General features: G+C 38.1%; 1 protein-coding gene across 1 annotated transcript in view; it reads left to right on the forward strand.

Annotated features, from left to right (window-relative positions):
* Window positions 1–757: 757 nt before the first annotated feature.
* GNAI3 (G protein subunit alpha i3) overlaps window positions 758–18,088 on the forward strand; it is a 34,758-nt gene continuing 17,427 nt past the window's right edge. The window contains exons 1-3 of the mRNA XM_006919605.3: window positions 758–1,009; window positions 17,248–17,290; window positions 17,402–17,543. Coding sequence (XP_006919667.1) covers window positions 892–1,009; window positions 17,248–17,290; window positions 17,402–17,543 — 303 coding nt within the window. The 5' untranslated portion in view covers window positions 758–891. The remainder of the gene's footprint in view (window positions 1,010–17,247; window positions 17,291–17,401; window positions 17,544–18,088) is intronic.

Consider the following 18,088-nt stretch of genomic DNA (forward strand, 5'->3'; position numbering starts at 1 on the left):
CGGTCTGTGAGCGCTCAACGGGCTTACATTAGGAAAGAGCATGAAAATTTTATGAACTACACGCTTACATTTCAGGGAGTATCTGCTAGCGATTTCAAGAGGCCCTTTGCCAACACAGTAGCTGGGCACTTCTCATACCCACAGAAATTCGTACATTATGGCACAAGGACCAGAGAGCAGGAGGCAGTGGGCCAGAGAAGACTGAAAGGGATCGCTAAAGTCCTAGGCATGGTTAGTCGTACACATCTCGGATGAGAAAAGTGGCGGGGGAGCAGACTCTGTAGTTTGTTCCCATCCCATAGATCTGGCTGAGACGACCACGGCAGAAAACATGTCCTATACTTGGACAGGGAACCTGGGTTTCCACAGCCAGAGACTAAAGGGGGTTTTCTGGTCAGTGAGAAATTCCCAGTAGAAATTCCCGTGCGGCCTACGGGTTCTCATTTGGGAATCCCCCCACCAACCTCCCCTTCCAAAAGCACGGTTGTATGACCTTGTGAGGGCGCCACGAACTGAAGCCAGTCCCCAGTTTTTCTACATTATCTAATTAAGACAGCCGAAAGCGTGAAAAGGGACTAATATCGAGCAGCACAAGGTGAGTGCCACAGTACCCCGGTACTCCGCGGGAACCGCAGCGGAACCAGCCGTCCTCCTCCCCGTACTTCCGCTTCCGGTTGCACCTCCTCTACCCTAGCTAGAGAAGCATGAGCGGTAACGGCCGCGGGGCGTTGCCGGAAGTGTCGTAAACGCCGGATATCCGGGTCCTCTGGGCGCTCCGGGAGCTGACGAAGAGGACCGCCGCCCAGCAGTAGACGCTGTCTCGGCCAGCCGGACCGCAGTCTCCGCGGTGTGTGAGTGAGCCCGGGCCTGGTCCCCTCTCCCGCCGCCGCCATGGGCTGCACATTGAGCGCCGAAGACAAGGCGGCGGTGGAGCGGAGCAAGATGATCGACCGCAACTTGCGGGAGGACGGGGAGAAAGCGGCCAAAGAAGTGAAGCTGCTGCTACTCGGTGAGGGGCTGGGGGCGGGGCTGGCGGGGCACACGGGAGGACCTAGGCACTTGGGGGCCTGAAGTGGGGGTCTTAAGGGGAAGGACTCCGAAGGGAGTGGAGGGCGTGACGGGCAGGGGTTGGGGTGTTGGGTTGGAGGCCGAGGCCCTGAGGGCGTGATGAGGGGGTGGGGTTTTGGGGTTGTAGGAATTAGGCTGGAGAGGGTGTGACTCGGTGCTGGAATTTCGTTCAGCGAAGAGTTTGTTTAGGGATGTGGGGCAATAGGACATTGAGACTGCTGTGTGGGTAAAGCTCATAAAGGGAAGGATATCAGAGAAGGTTTCGAAGGGCTTGGAGTGTGGTAGCGAGGACGAAACGAGTGTGATGGGCTTGTAAGTTTAGAGCATGGTGATGCTTTATTACAGGATAGGAGCTGGAAGGTTTGAATGATTACTACAAATAGAGGGACTAGGATAGAGTGGTCACAAAAAGACCCTGTCATATATTAGAGAGCGTTTTGAACTGTTGGTCAGGTGGAGGAACCCTAGATTATCCAGAAACAGGAAGGCTGAGATAAATTACAAATTCTCAAATATAAAGGAAAAGAGCTTGGGTGCAGAGGCTGTGTATACTTTTCCACCTTTTCTCTCATTTTTATTCTCTTAAGGTTTTATAACTCCTTGTTTTTATAAAAGGGAAAGGGCGCGAGCTGAGGAAATTTAAGGACTGGCTTGTCTGAGGTTTGTGGCAAAAGACGTAGTGGACAATAGATTACACTTTGGTAGTTGCCTAATAGTTGCTAGGGATGATGTGCAGTGAGAATGGAATTACCTTAGAGTAAATGACAGAATTGGACATATTTACTGTAAAAGCTGTGACAGACTTCTGATGAGCTGTTTTACCTTTTCTGGTCTCTTCAAACTAAAAATAGGAATTACTGTTTATTTTACCTGACATTTGTTTAAAGTGGCATTTATGTATAGTCAGATGCATTTTACTCGGCATGATTAGTTTTAAAATTTCTGAGAGACTACCTTTAGAGGCTCAGTAGCCATATAAAGTGCCCTGGCATCAGCTTACCAATACATCAAGCCACATTTCTTCACTATAAGTATTTTCTAGGGATCTGTTGGAGAAGAATAAGCAGGTATAATGGTTTCTGTAAGCAATTGAACTTTACTTTTTTAAACAATTGTTTTTTGAGAAATAGAAGTCACTTCAGAAGTTCCAAATTTCCACGTTGAAAAGCTCAAGAGAACAGGATGCACCACCGTAACCTAATTTTGTACTCCAGAATTGGGTTTTATTTTGGGTGCCCATGTTAGTCTCTTCATGTTAATGTATTTGGTGGTTTGTAGATTGCAGAAACCCTGGTAAAAGCTTTTTGGATGGAGTAAAGTTATGCATTGGAGCTTGAGCTTTTGGTTTGAATACCTGATCTTTCAGAACGCATGAATTCAAATTGTAGTTCTAGATTGCCAGTCTCTGTATAAAGGTATCATTTGTGAATGAGCGTGGTCCCTGGCACATAGTAGGTGCTCCTTAACATTTAACCAGCGTGAACCAGCTAATGTTGGACATTGCTCCTTGTGGCCTTTCAGAAGTTTGATATAAGCCACAATACTTAAGGCATTAACACTGTCTGCGTTGATTGATTGGTTATGAAATCAAAGGTGTATCTCATCTTCTTTTGGTGTTTTGATTTACACTGACCATCAGAGATCTCCTCTAGACATTAGCCTATTGTAATGCAGTTGTAAACTGTGAGGCTTTCTTCTAAATGGCAGGATTTGGCAGGCAGAACTTGGTCAAGCAGAACCTAGTCAAGCAGAACTTGTTCAAATGTCTGGAAAAATCTTTGTTCCAGACTCTATAAATAGTACATTTAATTAAAAACAAAATTAAACACGTGATGACTTAGGGAACTTTAAAAGCAGTGAGTAAAAATCAAACTACGAAAGCCTTTGCTTTTAATTTTTATCAATTTCCTTGTTTTAAGTAAAATTTTTTGTATTCTTGAGCATGTTAAATTCAAATAGGTTGCAGAGGCAATCATATCATAACGATCATATGAAATTAAAATTTTCTTCCTTGCTATGTCTATAAGCAAAACACACCCATTGTAGTATACAAAGAATTTTCTTTTAGCTGTAGAATGCCTCTTTTGATGTACATGTAAGTCATTTTTACTTCATCACTATGAAGCTATTGAACTTAGTCTAAGTTGAGATCTATTACCTGCTCTTGTCTTTCTTGGCACATAATAGGTGTTCCTTAAATATTCTTGTATTAAAAAAAAAAACAATCCTTAAGACTTCAGAAAATCAATGGCCTTTTAGCAAAATTTGCATTATATACATTTTTCTGAGAAGGGCCATCCTCTTATCAGGTTCTTCCCCAATACTACCTAACCTCTGTTCTTTAAAGTCCCTCATCTTGGACCAGGAAAATCAGTAGCCGTGCAAAAATATGTTGAAAATGCAAAAGAAAAGACCTAGATACTGTGAAGAGTCTTTTATTTCCTCTAGTAGAGGACAGTTTTTTACTTGGAATTTTTGAGAAATCTGTTTTCTGTACTTCAGATGGTTCCTCTTTCTCCCATTTTCCCAGGGAATTAATGAACTGCTCACTGCCACTTACCTCAGGTCAATATATCCAATACAGAACTTGCCTCCTCTGCTCATTTCTCGCCCCCATATCCACCTGTTGTGAACTTTTCTGTTCCAGCATCATCATTCTCAAAATCATCTAGGCTGAAAACAGAACTCATTTTTTTAACTCTTGCTCTCAGTTTTATAACCAGTCAATTGCCAAGTTCTATGAGTCAGTTGTTTTCAGATTTTTGGAGTTCATGGACCAGTAAAATTAATTTTTTATTGTCGACTGACGTAGGATTCCAACATTTTCATTTTCTTAGTAACGCATTTTAAAAATACCCCAAACTACCATCTGTTATGATAACTATTTAGTTCCCTTTCCTCCATGAAACCTTTTTGATGATCTGAATTATATATAATCTGTCCCTGTCTTTGAAACCTCATAGTACTTTTATGCCTCTTATAATCTTATTTGCCTTATAGTGTAGTTATTTGTCTACTTAGCTGTTCCTAACTATATGGTCCTTGAGGGCTGACTGAATGAGACATTTCTCATTTTTATATCTGCTGCAGGACCTTATATAATGCTAAGGTGTTTTGCCTGTAAGGAACAGAAACTCACTCATACTTGTTCCAGTCAGGGAGGGGTTTATTGAAAGGGCATGGTAGGCAACTTCATAGACATCAGACATCCAAGGTAAGATAAGAAATGAAATACACCCAAGTTTTATGCACATGGTTTGTGATACGTGCCCTCTCCCCCAATTTCTCCTAAAGCAGTATGGTCACTTGCTCTGCTTTGTTAGTAAGTCACCTCTTCGGATCACCTTTCTTTGCTCACTTATGACTTCTTTGCCCTTGCTCCTACCACCAACACAATTTTCAACTTTGGCTTTCTCTGACACCTCCGGCTCACACGCCGCCTGACCTGGTAGTTCAAGTGCTCATGTCATCTGACCCAGAATCTGCATTCCAGATTCCTGGAAAAGAATATAGATTGGCCCAGCCTTGTCAGGTGTCCATCACAATCTAGTCAGCTGTGGTGAGAATATGGCAGGGTTGATGGGATATTATGAGTTCCATAAGGCTCACCCTTTCAAGGACTGAGTGGGTCAAATTCTCTATTAAGGGATACCTCTAGAGTTAATGATTAATAGATGACTGTGCCTACCATCTTATAGACACTCATTAAATAGAAGTTGAACTTAATGGAATGAGATGGAATTATTGAAGAACTAAACATATAACTGCTTTAGTTTTTTCATTAATTTACAAGAACATGCCTACTAATTCTCAATATTAAGTTGTCATTTTGTTTGGTTAGGAGATATAATTAAATTCAACCTGAGATAGGATGCAGGATTTTAAACTCCCGTTACCAACACATCCAACTCAGAATAGTTAATATCACCTGAATTTAATTACCTTTGATATTAATTCAGGAATCAATTTTTTAAAATGCATGTAATCATTACGGGCCTGTGCTTCATTATCTCTGCTTTTTCATGTTTGTTTTTCCCCCTCCTGTTTTTATGGGCACCAGAAAATTGTCCAAAGCTAAAGGAAGAGGTAAAATAGACTATTTAGCTCTTCGTTAATTACCCGGCTTAGAGGTTTTTTTTTTTAGGGAGTAGGTAAAAACAAAGCAGATTATTCATAGAATTTAGCTGTCTGTGCCCTATCTTCTTTTTATATTTAGTTTAGTTTAGTTTTATTGGCGGTAGAGCTTGTCGGGGGAAGTGGGGCGTAAGAGATGCTTTAAGTACTCAGGAGCTAGTATATTAGCAGTAAAGACCAAAAATTAAAAATGTGGATCTCCTAAGAAATGTCTAGATACTGGACACTAAAGTTGTTCAGATTACTGAAATTGTTTTAATATTCGTTTTCTAGTCAACAATACGGTAGACTAGCACTAATAAAGTACATCTCTTTGAACTGGTAACTCAATTCAGAAATAGGAGATACCATGCAATATAGAGCAAAGAGCAAAAAGACTGGAAATTGGGAGGTCAGTTCTAATCTCTGAGCTTCATTTTCCTTTTTCAGTACAACGAGGTCTGTCCTCAAAGGTCTCTTGTCCGTGAAGTTTGTCAACCAGATGGAATATTTTAGCAAGTTATAAAAAGGCTTATTTTTGTGTTGTTATTTCTTTTATTCTTGAGTTTGATTGAACTTAGTTTAACACAATAAAGCTGTTAAGGAAGGTAGTTAAATACTGAAGTTAAAAACCTGAAAGACAGATTCATAAAGTGTCCATAATATAAATGTTCAAAGGAATATAAAGAAAAATTGTTCTAGTATTCAATTTCTCCTCCAGTTTTAATTATTTTCATTTTGGTATAATTCTTTTTCAGTGTTTAGCAAGTTAGAGTTATCTTTAAGCTTTTATCTGTGCAGGCTATCTGTTACCTGCTTAGTTAGCATCATCTGTATCATTTCTGTAATTCAAGCTACTTGAACTGAATAACATTGTGTTAGGATCTATTTAATTGTTCTAGTTTTGATACAGTGCTCTATGTAAATGAAATTTCCTATTTTCCATGTTTTGGTCTTAAGTTGTAACAAATGAATATATCTAATATGAACTGAGCAAAGAAGAAAGATAGCAAAATACCAAATTTTACTTGTACAGGAATAACAGTCTAGTGATCTTAGAGACAACTTTCAGGAGGATATAGTCTTTAGACATGAATTGCCTTTGATTTCCAAGTTAGACTTGGAAGATACTTAAAAGTTTAAGATTGTTAAGGATTAGCTGAGATATTGTATTCATTGTTTGTTGCCATGGGCCTCTTTTTGTCACCGTTTGTTTCTCAAAAGGGTAATGTTTTTAATAACCATACAGAAGTCTTCTAGTTTTTTAAATGATGTTAGTATTTTATATCTCAAAAAATTCTTGTTGCTTAACTTAAAAGTAGGTACTGCTCTAAGTTTTTCTTGCTGCTCATGTAAATCTACAACTGTAGAGTCAGGCAGGTCTCACCAAGATCAAAACATACATTCTATTTGTATATATAAAATGTGCTTGTATCTTCTGCATTGTTCACGTGGCCTGCTGTTAAATCAAACTTCTTTGAAATTAGCGAGGTAGTTTGATTCTTATCATCTTTAATTAACCTTCCTGTAATGGTTGGATTTTAAAATTAAAATGGTATTTCATTTAATTCTAAAAACTTATGGAAATGTTACTCTGTATTTGGATTTCTGTGTTAGTCATTTGTTCATACCCTTAGTTTTTATATTTTCTTATTACATGGGTAGTGTTGTATGGAAATGGATTTTGCCCAGGACCTTGGAAATTACATTTTACAATTTACTGTAAATTACAAAAGGCATGCGTTAGAGTGACATATGTTTAATATAACATTTTCCCCTCTATTTCCTGAAGGTAGAACATGGGAATCATTAACTTCAAAACAGGGCTCTGCTTGATGTGAGGATATAGTTACTACCATGATTTCCATAGATAATGTGGTTCTGAGGTATGTGATATGATAGCGCAGCATTAAATTTTCTATGGAAGTCATTTCAATTTTGATTTATATATTTCAAAAAATAATAATCAGTTTCAATTTAACAGTGTAAATCTTTTTCACCATTTTGCAGCATTAATAAATTCTCACATATTTTGGTTCATTTCAGATTATTAAATAATTTCCTTTCTTCTATGAAGAGAAGTGTATTTCTTATTCTTTTATTTTTGTTATGGTTGTAATTAAGACCCACATTCATGTGCTCATCAATATTTGTAGTTCAACTTTTTCTAGACTAAAAGTATTTTTAATTTTAAAGTTTGGAATAATTTTAGTTTTATAGAAAAGCTGCAAAGACAGTGCATGGCGTTTTTGTATACTCTTCACCAGATTTCCCTTAATATTGGCATCTTACATAGCTATGGTACATATGTCAACACTAAGAGATTAATATTAATAAAACACTTTATTGGGATTTCAGCAATTTTTCCACTAATGTTTTTTTCCTGCTCTAGGATTTAATGCAGGGCACTGCATTGCATTTAGTCAAGGCTGTTTTTTATTGAGCTTTTTGGTTTTCAGTGTCACACTGTCCAGAGGGGGTTCATTTATTAAGCCGCTTATGATTAGGTATCTCTGATCGTCATATGTGCACAGATACTTTCCTAGTCTGGAGATATAAATGAGAAATAGAACTCTCAAGCAGTTCAAACTGTGGAGATATACAAGTAAACAATAATATATGTGGAACGTAGTTCCAGGAGTAGTCAAATTTTGGAGGAGGAGAAAGTGACATGTCAAGGAAGTCCTCCCAGAAGAGGCGACATTGGAGATGGACCTCGAAGGATCGTAGGAACTCTTAAGGCAGATACTGGAGGGAAGCATATCCAGACAGAAGGAATAGCATGTACAAAGGCTCAGAAACATGAGTGAACAAGTAGTTACATTTACCAGGAATGAAGGGTTGGTATAGGAGTGGGAGGGGATAAAGCTGAAAAGGGATGCAGGCCATTAGGAGAGTGTTGATTTGAATATTTTACATTTCTGTCTCACAAGAAAATTTTGCGGCAGGGCTAGTAAGAAACATACCTTTGCAAAATTAGTTTTCGGTCACGTTGTATGTGCGTACTATATAATTTGGTTTTAGCATCAAAATGGCTTTATGTTTACCTGCTTTCAAAGAAGTGAAAGAAAACTTACCAGAGGTCAAAATTAGAACGCTGAGGCAGCCAGGGGTTAATCCCCCTCCTAGTTTCAGATGGCTACTTCCATAAGCATTCTCTATACTCTGCAAAAGCAAGGAGGAAACCCCACTCAGCCCTCTTCATTGGCCAGTTGCCCAAAGAGAACACATAATCTTTAGCAACACTCAGTTTTCCTTGTTCATATTCTTAAGTGATATTTTGAGGAGTGCTACTTGGCTAAGTTGGCTGCCTCTTTTTTTCCCCCTTTTAATCAAATTAACATCTACCTTAGGTGATTTGTGAATGTTAAAATGGCTAATAATTTCCCACTTTATGGTTTATAGTGTTCATAAAACGATAGGATCATATTCCTGTAATTGGAGAAAGGTGTAAAACTGAAAAAAAACATATACTACTGTGTAAGCCAGACATATTTTGGTTGTTAGGTTTTTTGTTTTTTGGTTTTTGGTTTTTTTAATATCTCCCCCTCTCTCATTGCATATTTGCCTGCTAGAAATATTTACTTAAAAAGGAATTAATATTGGGGAGAGACATAGGTGGCTTCAAAGATAACTGGTAATGTTAATGTTTTACGCTTTGGTGATAGGTGCACAGATGTTTGTTTTGTTATACATAGGTCATAAATATTCCCTTTGATGTGTTCAGTATTTAATAAAAGCAACTTAAAAAATTTTAAAGGCTAAAAAGGGATAATTGATCCTAATTAACTTAAAGCCAGTTCCATTCAGTTCTGTTTGTTTGTTTGTTTTGGCCACAAGGAATAGAAAACTCGTTCAAACCAGAATTGGGAGGGAATTGTTGTTAGAATGTAGAGAGATTTTCTGGGGATGCGGGAAGAGCAGAAGAATCGGGGTGCAGGAACTGAGGCAGCTCTGGCGTGGGCCAGGCTGCTGTCTCTGCCTTCCTTCTGTTTCTGTCTCTTTTTCATTGTCTTCACAATTTCTGCCTCTTTTTGCTTTCTTGTCTTTACTTGTTCTTTGTCTCCTCCTCTCTTTTTGTCTCCTTGGTCCCATTCATTCTCTCCTTGCTTTCTGTCTCTTCTCTCTCATGGTATCTTTAAGTCTCTGTGCACATTTTCTATTCTCTTTTCTCTCCAGACCAACTTCCTCTGAATCTTTTCCTTTATGACATTGATGTTTGTGAAGCATAAAGTCTCTTTAGTGGTAGCCTAAGTTTTTATATGCTGTGACCTTGTAGTTTAGGATGATTTTTTTCTGTATATCTCTATGCAGATTCTTCAGATAATTTGATTGGTCCTCCTCATCTTTTGGAGCTAAGTCGCACAGGGTGTAGGCCCTCTATCAGCCTGTGACTGGGTGACTCGTGTGTCAGGTATTTACTCCTGATCCAGTCACAATGGCTAGATAGTGTAGGCCATTGCCACTGAGGAAGCAAAGTAGGGATTTCTCTAGAAAGTGTTATGGGAAGGTAGATATTCTGAAAATCTAATAGTTAAGTTTTTATCGAAACATTTATTTGTGCTTTATGCCTTTTTGGTGATTGATATGTGATTGCTTCCTAGAAAAATCTTTTCTGAAATGAGACCATTTTCTCTGTCTCAGTTGCCATCCTTTACCCTTAAGATATTTAATCATTCATTCACTGAGTATTTAATGAGTACTCACTACATTTCAAGCACTCTTTAAGGTGTTGGAATACAGTGTGGACAAGACAGATTCGTGGCAGTTTCACTGAAGTGGATAGAAGGGAGCTGGGATAGGGTAAGGGGAATACAGAGAATAGGAGGAGGCTTATGAGTGAGTCCAGATTTATTGTCAGGTATAGTTGTAGGGTTCGAGTTGAAGGCTTAGCCAAGAATGAGTGTGGGCTGAGGAAAGATAGCAGAGGAATGGAAAATTTCTGTTTCTGTTAACTGCCCACATCGAGAATTCCACCCATTGCAACTGGCATTTGCAAAATGTGATTAGGTAACAACTGAATCTCATAGAAACTCAGGCCATTCATCCCACAGTCATTACGTGCCTACTCTGTCCTAGATTGTGCTCTAGATGGGGAGTGGGGACATAAAGGCGCGATATTCTATGCTTTCGAGGAGTGTGCTTTTGAGCTTGGGACTACTGGTGTCCTAAATAGGTACAAACCCAAATAATTACAATAATTCGAGCAAGTACGAGTGTTAAAGTGTTTGACACTAGCCTGCAGGATCAGGTTGAGCCCAGTCAGTGTGCTCTTCAAGGAAGTACACAGGTGTGGAAAGGTTTCCAGGTTGTATCAAAAAGAGTTTCATTTTTATTTTAATTAAAACAAAGGAAACTAATTAGCAGTTTATGAGAAGATTAGAAGCTGGAAAAGCAGTTAAATAATTTTTTTAATAATTTTTTTTTTTTTACAGTAGCCAGCGCTGGCTAGAGGTAAATTGAGGTGAGATGGCTGGGAAGGACAGTATGGAATGCAGTTTTGGAAATAACCTTGGGAATGGATGCTGAAAGGAAATGAATAATCTCTGCCAGCCATCACAGTGGGAGTCATAACTGTTCAGAGAGAATGGAGAAGGCTTTAGCAGAGTTGAAGTTTGAATTGAATAGGATTTTCAGGGATGTTCATATGCATGTTTAGAGGGACAGTGGGCTGGGTGAAAAAATTCTGATATTTTAGGCTAAGGAAACTTGCTAATTTCATAAAAATAGATCTAGCTTCTTTCACAAGACCATAAATTTCTAAGCTTATCTGTATTTGAAGTCTTAGTATCCAGTAGTTCCAGACACAAACATAAAATGTTTGTTAGAAAAAAAGGACTAACAATTTTTTAAGTAACAATTTTTATTTGTTCCGTGACATTTTTTCATCTGTAATTCTAACTTCTTTTTTTTTACTGAATTAGGAAGCAACTGGTTTTTGTATTAAGAATGATACCTTGAAAAGCATTTTGAATAAAACGTCATTTTTCACCTTAATCTGAATTTTTAGTCTGTTAGCTACCTAAGTTTGTCAATAAAAAGGAATCAGTGGGAGCAATAGATGATCGTGGTTGGAACTAGTGCGGACTGTGCTGCTATGATCTTTAGTAAAGAATATTCACTTTTTTTTCTTTAAGAATGGCAGTCTAACTTGAATGTTCTGCTAATTGGAGACTGTGTAATTATAGGTACCTATGAGCATGAATACATGAGGTTCCTTGTCCGACAGCCCTTACTTCCTTAGTGTTGCTGTACTGTTTAATTCCTTCTACTCTCTCCCTTCTTAGTCAGGAGTGCATGATCAGAGAACATGCTGATCACTGAATTACGGTGATTATTGTGAATGATTGAGTCAAGAATATGTAGATTCGTGCTTTGATTTCAAGCTTCTGTGTGTCCGAATTAGAGATTTAGTTTGTTCTTAGCATTATAGTAATTATAGTCACAGAATATTAGAATGCAACCATAGAGCATATCTAAGGCAAAGCCGTCCACATTTTATACATAAGGAGACAGGCATTGTGAAGCTAGGTGACTTGCCAAAGGTCACAGTTAGTAATGGCAGAGCTTGGACTAAAGTCTGCTCTTCCATGGAGCTTATTACTACATGGTATTATTTACTAAAAAAAAAAATCTTTTTAAGTAACTGAGTTGTAAATGAAAATGAGAATAAGTTGGAAGGAAAAAGCAAATTTATTTGCTGCCAAGCTTTCACCCTGCTGTGGGAGAAAGGCTGTCTACGCCTGTTCAAGTTGTATGTTCTCATATGTCTGATAATTGAGGCCTGGAGAGAGACCAGAAGAGTGTCTTGGTCTAGCACTGGTCAGAGGGTTATTTACACATGGTGCCATATTAGAACCTGGCTGTGCAGACCTCCGGAAAGGGGGCCGTGCTGTAGTTAGAATGCTGGGCTTTTAGACGGTTCAGGAATCTCCACAGAAACAGATATTTAAAAGGAAAAAAGATGTTTCAGGTGCCTCTGGAATTACCACTAGTACACCTGGTACTGGTACGAGGACCTGTGAGGAAACCAAGGAAAAGCTGTAGAGGTCAGATGGGCGAGGAGTGTGGGAGGGGAGGGAGGTAGTAGACAGGTTTATCTAGGGTTGAAAATATATTTAAGGAAGAGAGTTTTTCTGTTCCTCAGGGTGGGGTGGAGAAAATGACTCATGCTTTGACGTAGTTTGCTGTAACTGTTAGGTTATAAGTTGCAGTTTAAGAGTGTGAATCCAGATCCTATCTAGGGTTTTATTATTGGGAAAGAGCTGCTACATACTTATAACATTTCTACTGTCATTTTGAACCAACATCAGTATTCAAGGAGTTTTTATTAAATTCTTTGGACCTTAGCATTACTTGGTGGTATTCTGAACAGTGAAAACAGCATTCACAAATAATAGCTGGTTAACATTTATTGAATATTTACTATGTGTCAGGCACTGTTCTAAGCATCTTCTGTAACCCCTGTTATACAGATGAGGAAATTCATGGTGCTTGAAGGCACAGAGGTATAAAAGAGCATAATATAGTCAGTACCTTCTGTGGACTGGCTTTAAGTTTTCTTTCAGTCAAAGTGGAAGAGGAAAAAAGAGAGCTGTAACACTGTGACACATGACACAGTGTTTTTGAGGATCAGCTGTCTTTCAGGGTTAATGTTTAAAGTCAGGTGAGCCGAATGCGTTTACTCATTATGATGATTTATTTATTTATATTAGGAATTCATGGGCCTTTATCCTTTCATTCTCTGCAGCTTGCCTTGTTTCTTTAATTGAGAATAAGATCATCTAACTTAGCTTCTTTTGCACTTTTTCTTTCAAAAATCTGTAGCTTTATCCTCTCTTCCTGTTGATACAGGATGTCTTTTAGATATACATCCTTTTAAAGATAAATCTAAGTCAAACTGATCCCATTTCCAAGACCATTCAGACTTCTCTCCCTTGTATATTCTGTCCCCTGCCCAGTTCCGTCCTTCCTCCTTGTTGTCATCTTCAGTTTCTCCCTCTCCAAGCCATAGATTTTGTCTTTGCAGTTCCTTTGTGTCGATCCCATTCGTTGTAGCCTTATTATCACTACCCTGGTAGATTGAAAATGAGCAAATGAATCACCCCTTACACTTGTGATGAATTTCAAAGGAAGCTAGGTAAAAAAGATGTAGATAAAATTAGGAAGTTCCCATTACCACATATGAATTGGAAGAGAGAGAAGAGATGGGAGAAGCAGTTGGGGAAAACCTAAGAGTGAGATGTTATTAGAAGGGGAACTTAATACTACAGAAGCAATAGAGCACAAAGGATTGAGGTAAAAATTGAGAGTTCAGACCTAAGAAAGGGTTGTAGAAAATGTTAGAAGAATTTGGTTAATTATTAGGTAAACTAATACTTTTTTAATAGTGCCATTTGGAAATGATAAGGAAAAGGGGCTTTGAGCTAGAATTTTGAGAAAATTATAGCAGTAACACATAATAGGCGCAACATCAGGCTCTGACATGTGAGGAGTAGAAAGGATTAATTTGAGAAATGAATAAGAAGACAAGATTTTGTTACAGCTTGATGTAAGGAGAGAAGAGTGAGTGGGTTCCAGATGACTCTTAGATTTCGTACTTGGAAGAAAGGTAAGATGCTGACATTTTTCATGGTGATCTAGAAGCTGAATAGGCCAGAGACTTTGGTATAAAGCGATTCATTCTTCATGTGTGTAAAATGCCCTGGAACACCCACTGAAACAAACCATATATTTAATTCTGTGGTCAGTAAGAGGTCCTTTCTTTTTAAGAGACAGAACTAGATACCTAATAAAAGCTTGGGTGAAATGTGTGTGTGTTTATGTGTGCGTATTTTAAAATCAGCACCTTCATAGGGTAGACCTTAATGAAGTGGATAGGAATTGGTTCTGAGATTAATAGCCTTATTGGTTATTTCACTCAGAATAATCCAATATAAATGATAGAAATGCTCTTTTCAGTATATAAAAGAATGGTGCACAATGCTTCATTAATCTCCACTTTTGTTAGTTAATTTGTAGCTATTGCTAACATGGAATAATCTAGGAATTCTGTTTTCAACTATTTTAATATATAACTGGTATATTTTTGTATTTTCTTCCCCAGAAATGAGTCATTACGGTTTGTTCTTTTTTCAGATATACATGGGAGAAACTACTTCTTTCTAACAGTGTTGTTAGAAAGTTCCTCTATTCTATTTGAATATTAACTATTTTAGTGCTACTCTTGATTAGGTGATAAGAACAGAGATAAAGTCATATGTAAATGTCCCTTTTGATTCTGTAAAAACGTAGATATCTGGAATATTTAAGTTATTTGAATTTTATTTTAACATTTTTGGTCGGTAGAGTTGAGAAATATTTAGTAAAGGATCATGTTTATTAAACATTAGTCACTTATCTGTTTAGCAGCATTTATTTGCATAACCAATTTATGTCAGGCTCAGTTTTAGGGCCTGGGAATATAAGGATAAATAAACCTTGATGGAGCTTATATTTTATTAGAGAAAACAAGAAATGAACATCTGTAATATGAAGAAGTGACACAAATACTTTGAAAAATTATAACATAGTAAGGGGAGAGAGGGTGATTGGGATAGGGCTTTTTCTATAGATTAGTCAGAGAAGGCTGTTCTGAGGGAAGCAGAAACCTCAGTGAAGAAGAAAATTCCAGGCAGAGGGAATAGTAAATGCAAAGACCATGAGTCAGGATCAAGCTCATTGAGAACCAGTTTGGTATGTTGGAGGAAAAGCAAGAAAGCTGGTCTGACAAGAGCAGAGAGAACAAAGTGGAGAAGGTTAGAAGTCGAGGGTGAAGTGGTAGACAGGAGCCACAGCATACTGGGCCTTACTGCCGTGGGTTTTTATTTTGAGTGTAATTGGAGGCCATAGGAGAGTTTTTAGGCAGAGTTGTGACATGATCTGATTTACAAAGTTCATTCCCGCTACCAAGAGGAAAACTGACCACCGGAAAGGGACGGTGTGAAGCATTGGACCTTTTAGGAAGCTTTTGCAGTGACGGAGGCCTGTGGTTTCCCATGTGCTCATGATGATCCATTGTCGTACAAGAAAAGACTGTTAAAACTATATTTATTTTTAAAAATTAGGTTTTACTGATATTTAGTATTGGTACTGGCACTCACATTTCATCTGTATGTTAGTTACATGTCACTTACCATTTTTTAGCCTGAGCAGCTGGGTGATTGCTGGTGTCATTTACTGAGATGAGAAAACAGGGTGGAGCAGGTTTGGGGGTAAGTGTGGAGAAGTAGTAACTCAGTTTGGAGCATTTTAAGTTTGAGTTGCCTACTAGAAATCTAATGAGATGTATCAGGTAGGTGCTTTAGATATATGAGTCTGGAACCAAGGTTAGAAGCCAGGATTAGAGATCTAAATTTAGAGATCATTGACATAAGAGGCAATGTAGGATTTTGGAGCCAAACTGTGTGAAAGCAAATTTCAGCTCTGCCACTTACTGACTAATTGTGGACAAGTTAACTTGATATCTCTCTGCTTTATTTACCTTATCTATAAAGTGGGGATACTAATAATATCTACCTTGCAGGGTTATTGTGAGGATTAAATAAGTTAATACAAGAAAAGTGCCTAGAACAGTGTCTGGCGGGCAGTACTCCCTTGATGTTAACTGTTATCAGTTTATGAGTGGTGTTTAAAACCACGAGATTAGATGAAATGACCTAGAGAATGAATCGAGATAAGGAAAAGAGCCAAGGAAGTAACACAGCCTTTAGAATTGAAAGATGGGAGGGAGGAGACTGTGGAAGAGTATGGTAGGAGTCAAACCAGAAGGATGTGGGTTCTGGAAGCCTGTCTAGTGCAGAAAATATTTCAAGGGGAGAAGTCATCAACTTGGATAAATTCTCCTTGAGAGATGAAGATGAGGACCGAGACTTGACCATTGGATTTGTTAAAATGGAAGTTGTTGGAGACCTTGAGACAGATTTCAGTAGAGTGGTGGTTATGAACATCTGATTGGAGTGGGTTAAGTAGAGATTTGGAGGTACAGAATTGGAGACCATGGATATAAGACAATTCAGAGGGGTTTTGCTGTAAAGAGGACGAGACAAATAGGGTGGTAGTTAGAGGAAGATGTGTGGAGTCAAGGGGGAGGTAAGAGTGAGGTGACTTGATTTTAAGATGGAGAATAAATAGTATAGTAAGTTTGTATACTGATGAGAGCAACTCAGTGGAAAGAGAAAACCCAGTGATATTTGAGTGACATGAGATAATTGTGGTAGCCAAGTCCTTGAGTAGGAGAAATGAGGTGGATAAGTGCACAGTTGGAGGGGTTAGTTTTAGACATTGGCAGAGACAGTTCATTGACAAAGGTAGAGAATACTCATGGCAGTGCAGATAGATTGGTAGATTTGGTTATGGGAAAATGAGATTTTTCTTTTTTGAGTGCTTTAATTTTTCCAATAAAAGAGTCAGGATCATCAGCTGAGCGTCAGAAATGGGAAGGGGTTTGTAAGGGTTGGGAGGTAGTAGTGCGAAATAGCCATCTTGAAAGTGGGAGAATGGATTGACTAGGGAAACACAGGTGGAATGTCAAGGAGGTCCCAGCTGACGTTTGTGGTCATTAATGTGATTCCAGCTGGCTGAGGAAGGAAACATGGTGTTGAGTGGGGAGAAGTATACAGTGGAAAAGTGGTAGGGACAATGCCTCCTCTCCTTCTGTTTTGATCTTTAGTCTCTTAGCTGAGAAGTTAATAAAAGAGAATAGGCCAAAAACTAATTTCATTTTTGCCTGTGTTCATTCAGTGTCTGTATTTTGATGTTTCATGTAAAGGATGAATTCCTAGAGGTATTATGTTGGTTTATCTCCTTCAGTGATATCAGGTAGGCCCTGAGACACTTTCAATGAATTATATTTGGTTGCTGAGTTATATAAAGAAAGCGAAAACTCTAATGGAGAAGTTCAGTAGTTTTTCTGATAGAAAGCATTACCAGAGTTTCCCCTAGGACCTGTGTTTTTCATTAATCTGAAATTATCACTTATATTGATTTCATGCTTTTGTGTGAATTCAAAGTCTGGTTTTCTTTCAGGTGCTGGAGAATCTGGTAAAAGCACCATCGTGAAACAGATGAAGTAAGTTGAAACATGATCTTTTGTAAGACTGCATTTCCTCATTCTTCATACAGATCTATATTATCTTTTTAAGTCTATGGTAATGATTTGTGGTTTTTCTTCTTCTTAAAGAATCATTCATGAGGATGGCTATTCAGAGGATGAATGTAAACAATATAAAGTAGTTGTCTACAGCAATACTATACAGTCCATTATTGCAATCATAAGAGCCATGGGACGGCTAAAGATTGACTTTGGGGAAGCTGCCAGAGCAGTAAGTGTTTCTCATTTCCTCTTTACTTGCTCTTTTTCAGTAGATGCAGTTAAGCAAAATTTGTTTTGCGTTTTAGGGAAATGAATTTAAGCAACGAGATAAGATGTAGCAAAATTCTGTGTGCTCATTTGAGGAGTGTTAGTAAATATTCTGCTTTAGGAGATATTAGATTGCCACACAAAAGAGAGCCCAGGGAAAGGGATTCTGTGGCTATACTGTCATTTTTGTGATAACTATTTTATTCACTTGCTTTTACAGCACTGTTTTTCTATGTTATAGTAACAAGTGATAGTAAATTGGTGTAATCTAAAGGAGGTTCCCATGATGTGTAGCTCTGTTTTCTGGGGTGTAGAGATTAAAGGTAAATATGAGTCTCCCAGAATAAACTTGGTAAGGACATGAATACTAAGTCTGAATTTTAGAGGCAGTTTTAAGGTACTCAGGATTACTATATCCCTATACTACATTGAACTATAGACTATAGAATTCGATTCTGTCACGTCTAATAAAATTTTTGCACATGTCAGAGAGTTAAAAATCGTGTT

Source organism: Pteropus alecto, unplaced genomic scaffold (assembly GCF_000325575.1).
Source record: "Pteropus alecto unplaced genomic scaffold, ASM32557v1 scaffold106, whole genome shotgun sequence".
NCBI classification, from domain to species: domain Eukaryota; kingdom Metazoa; phylum Chordata; class Mammalia; order Chiroptera; family Pteropodidae; genus Pteropus; species Pteropus alecto.